Here is a 7,024-nt window from a genome sequence, read left to right as displayed (position 1 = left end):
CATAGTGATTTCCACGACAGTCATAGCTCACTAACTACATAGACAAAACAAACATAAATAAAATGCAAGACATTTATCTCTAACAAAAATGCTAAATCTTACTAAAAATACCAACCTATTTACTTTTCTCATCACCAATTCTTACTAATAATTTAAAAAATGTGAAAAAACTTCCTTGTGACAGAAACTGACACTGTAAGACACAGCCTATGCCAGTCAGACTGAGCTCTTAAATGTATTGAAGTCTAATAACAAGGTGCTGCCCCAATTTCAGTAGCACAAATCTACAGCATATAATTCATCTTTGAAAATTCTGCATTCCAAGATTTCCTAGGGATTTTAAATAAAGTAATATGCATACTATAAAAGACTGTTAGTGTTCTGCACTGCTGCCACCTGCTGACAGGAACTTATAACTACAAATTTATACACCGGAGGGAGGCTAGAGAATCAGGAGTTTGAGGTCATTCTGATAGGTGAATGAGATGCTATCTCAAATAAGCAACAAAAACAAACTGTGATCAAAGTGGGAATGTCTTATACTGCATATAGAGTTAGGAACATACTATACTACAATATAGTGAGCTGAGACTGTTTCAAAAGAAATTACTATGGAAAACCCTCTATCACTGTAAAATTCTTAGCCTGTAACATGTTGGACATTGTATGTTCCACTTACTGTACAGAGCACAGAAACTGGCTTATTCTTGATCCACTGTGGCTGAGGTTCTTGTAGCCTTGTTTAACCCATGAAAAACATTCCAAGTCTGCGGTTGAGAACTACTTTTCAACTACTCATATACGTGATTGGGCCTAAAACCAGGGACCAGGGCTGATACCATCATTGTTGAGAACCGCTCTGACCATTTCCATTGGAGACACTAACCATGTGTAGTCACAGGAAGTAATCTATAACATGTTCACAGGCAATGACGACCTCTCCAAACCTAGAGCATACCAATGGCCTTTGGGAGTACTTTTAGACTGCACACAGCCTTCTAAAGGTAGAGTGCACTCCTAGCAGTTAAATGTGGTGTATTTATTTAGAAGCACACTTTGACACATGATCTTTTTCTTCTCTTCACCTACCATGGACAGAGGCAGTTCTTGGGGCACAGAAGACAATGTAGCAGCCACAGCACTCAGGCAGGCAGATCTCAGAGGCCAGCCTGGTCTACAATGTGAGTTCCAGGACAGACAGGGGTTACACAGAAAAGCCCTGTCTCGAAAAATCAAAAAGAGAAGGGGGCGGGGGGCAGTTATCAAAAAGAGAAGGGGGGGGGCGGTTAATGTGTAGTAAACAATTTTGTGTTAATAATGATGTTGTGAGTTGGCCTTTAAAACCTGATACAGTTTTTAAGCTAATAAAGCTGCTTTAGAACTCTCCCCTCTAAGAAAATCTGTTCCACCAAGCTCCAGAATCAGAATTCAGGCACTATTGGGCTTTATAGACCTTGCCATTGTTCTTGCCACCATGCTGCATCAGGGAACATGGTCAGTTTAGATGTAAGCTCAGAGCCCACTGACTGTGGTCGTCTTCAGTTCTACACAGGCTGAAATGAGTGGTGCCACGGTGGTTCTGTTTGGGGGTCTGTAACATTCTGACTACTCCTCACCCAAACACCTAAAATATGTGTTGTCATGAAGGCTCGTCAACATTTTTAGATTTTAGGCCATTAAAGATTTCAGGTTTTTAAACTAGAAAAGCTCAACTTGCCACTACTTTTTACAAGTTAAATCTCACGTTATACTTTGGTCCCTTTTCAGGTCTATATTCATGAGCTTGTAATTCAGTTATCACAATATTCCCTGCCTTTTGTTGTAGGGACATTGTCCTATCCAGTTCACCTCATGTGGGAAACACAGCCTTCCAAAGGAAGACACAGAGTAGCTGTTTCTACACCCAGTCCCTGAGAGAAGCTGGCTGCTGTGGACACAAGCTCCTAAGCTGGCAATGCTCTGAAACTGGTGTAGTCTTAACGGTACAAGCAGAACAGATTAACAAACTTCAGAATCTACTCTAAATATGAATAATGGCTTGTCAGGGTAAAACTGAACATTCTGCAATCTGGCTAAGAAATTTATTTTTTAGGACATGAAAGTAGTAACTAAAGTAACATAATAAATGGTAGCTTAGAACAATGTAATGTTACCCTCTGAAAATGGCTAGTCTAAAAACTAATGTTCAGTGTTTTAAGTCTACATTTAGGGAATTTAAAGTATTTCAGAGTGAAGACCAAGTAGACCTATAATAGTGCAAACCCAAACGTGTTCTTTTCTGTCCTCCCCATCAGAACAGTCTATTTATGCTACATATACATAAGTTACCCTGATTTGCAAATCACAATTGGCCAGGACAAATGGATGCCAGAAGAAAGTGGTATAAATAGAAAGCACAGCACAATACGCACCCTCCTATTTCAGTATAACACACTGGTAACCACTCCATTTCATGAAAGGAAAACATGAGTTACAACTTGAATAAAAAGAACTTTTATGGGAAAAAAAAAGGCTGAGCGTCTTGCCTAGAAAAATTCTTTAATATCTCACGTTACCTAATACAGTAAAAGCCTTTTGAAATGCGTTGAGAATTCAGTTTGCATGGGAAATCCACCTGCCTCAGAATGGCTAGTCATCTTTTCAATTGAACGATTTTAAGTGGCAAAATCGTTCAGAACAGAAAAATATAGTATCTTCAATAGACATCTCAAGACAATAAAGTTATATTTACAGGATGCTGTCTATAATCAGAAATCACCAAGAAGCAAAAATAAACTAACATTTCATTGTCCTTTCTCTCAGCAGTAGGGCCAAGAACCAAAGAAATGTGTTCCAGGTGAAATAAATTTCCCAGAACAATTCTCATAAAATAGTTTTTTTTTTTTTCCTTTCCCCCTGAGAATCAAGTAGATTAATCATTGGATTGCATGAGACAAAGACAAGCTCTAAATCCTTTATCATGTAAGACCAAAATTCTGTAGGCATTTCTGTTTAGAAAAGCTAAAATGTACAAATAATAAAAACTAAATAGCAAGACAAGGTGCTTAGTAGTAAGTACCACGGCAGGAATTTATGGTATTTGACATTTGTGGATAAGTTTATTGCTTTTTGATGGGCTATAGCACCACTCTGAGGAATAAAAGATGGTCAGGATTAACCAGTCTTTAGTCACAATAAGCGTTTCTAGTAGAAGTATTTCAGAATGAGCACTGAAAAGCCAGGAAACATTTGCATTCTGTTTTAAGTGCTTCCAGCTTCATTCAACAGGCGAATGGGGAATCAATCTTAGTGAAGTAACTTGTACTGGATTTGCTACTGTCAGTCTGATGATTCAAATAGAAAACCAAGGGACTCAGATCATTCAAACTTACAAAAAGTACACTGCAAATTTTCATGCCAAAAAAAAGCAGTAACAAAAACCATTTCAGATAGTTATTGCTTAAATGAGCAGTGGCTATACATGTGAAATTTTGAAAATCATGATTGATCAAATTTCTTTAGTGTGCTAAAATTTATCCTAAGGGAGAGAGAACTGGGCAAGGGATGTGTAGATACTGTCTACTCACTATGGAAAACAGGCCAATTTCCCTCAAAACTACTTTAAAAACTAATATCACCATAGTGATTTCAGGATTCAGAAAAAAGAAAGTAACATCACACATGCTATACAAAGTCAGCCAAATAATTATTTTCAGCTACCACTTTACTCAGTCTTTAGAAAGTATAATTTGAAGTTTCCTTAATCTAAAATTTCTGAACAGATAAACTGCTATGCAGAAGCACAAATATATTTTAAATGCAATCTTCTATAAGAAGTAATTAAAATTTCAAAGCCAAACAATCTAACATCAAGTATGATTTCCTCTGAAACTGACTTTATCCACCAGTCTTTTCTTCAATCATCTGGATTAACCAGCATTCTCCACTGGTAATCTTTGTAGGAAAGTGTGACACTATCTCCCTTCAAGTAGCTTGACTTTCTAAAATGACTATTTCAGGAGTGGAATTTCTAAAAATAATTCTGTCCCACATAAGCATCAGTCACTTTTGGAAGCAGGCACAAGAATTCTCAAGAGTGGTGAAACTTGAGAGAGCTGTGCAGGTTGTAATGCAGCATGGTCTCTACCCTTGGGGAGGGTGGGGTCGGCCATGTACTGACGGTCGGCCTTACACTGTCACCAGACACTCTACAAAGAAAAATGTCTTAACCTTGTTTTCAAGTTACAGTCACTCTCTCTCCTTACATATATTTATGTATATATGTATGTATATACATACTTTTTTATTGATGGGGTGATGCAGAAAGTCACAAGTGAGAAAAGGACACTAAGTTTTAATAAGGGGAACATAAAGTTGTTTTCACCAGCATAGGTTCACATTACAGAACACCAGTATCGACAGCATTCTCTTGTCTATTTTTGGTACAGAAGATGGTATCTCTCTACATAACCTGGTAAGGCTTCAGTAACTAAAACATAAAACAAACAAACAAAAAACCCAAACAAAACAAAAAACCCAGCCTATTAGTTTACAGTTTATTTAAAAATTCTGAAAGACACTGCAAGTTCTAAACTTGAGTAGTGCTACCCATACACAACCATCTGGTCAAGAACGCAGTAAAAGCACGCCCTTTTGGAGGGAGCTTTCCAACAGTAGAGCAGTGCAACAAGAAAAACTTATACATGGCACATTCTCTTCATATTTTGTAATGTAAAAAGTTACAAACATACCTAATCAAATAAATAATAATAAAAAAGAATTTGATGTATTTGTTAAGTATCCTAAAACCACTACATAGAATAATGGCAACTTTCACTCACAGATTATTTACATGGTAATACCCAGTGTGGGTACATTGCTACAAAACTCAGAACAGAAGGAGTAAACTTGAAATGTTTTCCTGTAAAGATCTAGCAGCATGACTATCTAATGCTGTGTTATTCCATTGCTTCTGAAATGGTCCTTTTTTAGTCTGTGTCTTCATCCAGTTCATAATTGTCTTTATCATAAATATCTTTTACTAGAAGAACCCGTACAAGCATATTTTCCAGGGTGTTCCGGTCCAGAGAAGTAGATGTGTACCACACGGGGCTATCTGCAGAACTAGAACATTCTGGTTGCAAATAAAAAACATCCATTCTCTGATTAAGATTCTGTGGACTTTGGAGGAAAAGAGAAAAGGTCAATTTCACAAAACACGACAAACGTCCCCACACAGCTTTACTTCTTTCAAGAACAACTCTGCCCCCAGCAACAGATATGCTCAGCGCCTTCTGCCTCATTAACTGCAGTAATGTTTTATCAGTAAACTGTTCTCTTAAGTTTTTGTGATTAAAAAAAAGTAGGATTAGTTCCCTACTGTAATTTAAATCCTGTATTTCATAGAATCCAAGACTCCACTAATAGATACACTATTATTTCAGTCGTTATTAAAATGGTGCCAATTATAATCTCAAATGCATTAATTTAATGATGCATGTCCGTTTCAGGAAAAGGAAACGTGAAAAATATGACTTAAAATATGCAACACATAAAAAGCCTTATAGCACTGAACAAGAGAAAAAATATTAAATGCCAACAAGACAATACTGAGAAAGGAATTCCCATCGTGCAAATAGTTGCCAACACTGGAAATCCATGAAATTAAACTGATGCTCCAGAAGAGAGTTGAAGAAAACTAACCTTACACCACAGTTAAAAACACGGGCATGCTAGAGGTGAGGTTCATACTTTTACAAATTCTTGAAAGCCACCCAGGAAACTGCACTATAATTTGATAAGTTGGTTACAAAGTACAAGCTAACTCTGAACTTTCTGAAAGTGAAAGTGCTTATTTAAAACAACACTCAAAATGAAACAGTGTCACAGAGGTCTCAACACTTAAAACAGTTCCCAGAGCCTGCGAGTTTCAGACAGGGAAGACAGCAGTCATGCAACTGGAGGACCTCCCAAAGAATGTCTTTTAAAAATTGTTCTCATTCACATCTAGGTATTTCATTTTCATCTTTTTTCATTGCACATTGTACCCACTTTTAAACACATCTACCTTTGCACTAGAAGTTGGCAATGCTCAGCAACCTGTTTACATAAAGCCATGTACCGTGAACTTATTATTGTACAGTATATGGTCTCTTTCTAGCTGTAGTGGGACAATCAAGTAGATAAAATAGAGACTAAATATCCAAAAACCTAAAATAGTTATCTTTAAACAGAAAGCCTATGACCCTGCTTGGCAATCAACAGAACTGCTCCAATCCTCTAATATAGAGAGGATAGCAGGAGTGTTAGTTTTAGTTAAGAGTGATTTCTTAACATGAACTGGAGTCCTAAAGTGTATGTGCTGAAGTTATGGTTGAATATAACTTTGGAATATAAAATTCCATTTAAGAAGAGAGAAATTTCGAAAACTGATAAAATACTGTCACTTTTTCGTGGGGGAAAAGAGAGGGAAGAAAGGAGGGAGAGGGAGAAAGGGAGGGGGGAAGGAGGGGGAGAGAAATGTATATATTGGATTTTCAAGACAGGGTTTCACTGTGTAGCCCTGGCAGTCCTGGAACTCACTCTGGGTGTTGGGATTAAAGGTATGCACCACACTGCCCAACAATACCATCACTTCTGAACAGTATTAAATTCAACCAACTCATACAAACATATTAAAACTTTAAGTTATCAGGCTAAGAATGTAGCTCAGCAGTAGAGCAATTATCTAGGAAACATGAGGTCACAATGTCAATTCCCCAGTACTACAAAATAAAAGCCAAAAATCACCTTTTAGACAAGTAGCATTCAAACATTTTCACAGGACATCTAGAAGGGTTGGCTGTGTTTTCAATTTGCTCAAACACTGGCTCATCATCTTCGTGTTTTCGTTTCCCAGTAGCAATTTTATCTTTAAAAAGCAACAACAACAAAAGAAAAACTTGTAAAACCAATCTTTTTTTTCCTTTTCGTGTATATGTGTATGTATGGTATGTGTATGAATGTGGACACAGTATGCCACACAGCATATATGCTAAGGTCAGAG

The 7,024-nt window shown here is 37.1% G+C and overlaps 1 protein-coding gene across 4 annotated transcripts in view; it reads right to left on the bottom strand.

The window, feature by feature from the left end:
* Window positions 1-2,521: 2,521 nt before the first annotated feature.
* The window catches only part of LOC125405445 (zinc finger MYM-type protein 2), a 73,818-nt gene continuing 69,315 nt past the window's right edge, over window positions 2,522-7,024 (bottom strand). For all 4 annotated transcript variants that reach the window (XM_085698570.2, XM_085698574.2, XM_085698571.2 and 1 more), the window contains 2 exons: window positions 6,769-6,889; window positions 2,522-5,160 (listed from right to left, as the gene is read on the bottom strand). In XM_085698570.2, the coding sequence (XP_085554696.1) occupies window positions 4,968-5,160; window positions 6,769-6,889 (314 nt within the window). In that variant the 3' untranslated portion in view covers window positions 2,522-4,967. The remainder of the gene's footprint in view (window positions 5,161-6,768; window positions 6,890-7,024) is intronic.

The sequence above is a fragment of the Myodes glareolus genome, chromosome 12, assembly GCF_982192425.1.
Source record: "Myodes glareolus chromosome 12, mMyoGla1.1, whole genome shotgun sequence".
In the NCBI taxonomy this organism is placed as follows: Eukaryota; Metazoa; Chordata; class Mammalia; order Rodentia; family Cricetidae; genus Myodes; species Myodes glareolus.
The sequence above is the reverse complement of the archived record's forward strand: the minus strand, read 5'-3'. Positions and strand labels throughout refer to the sequence as shown.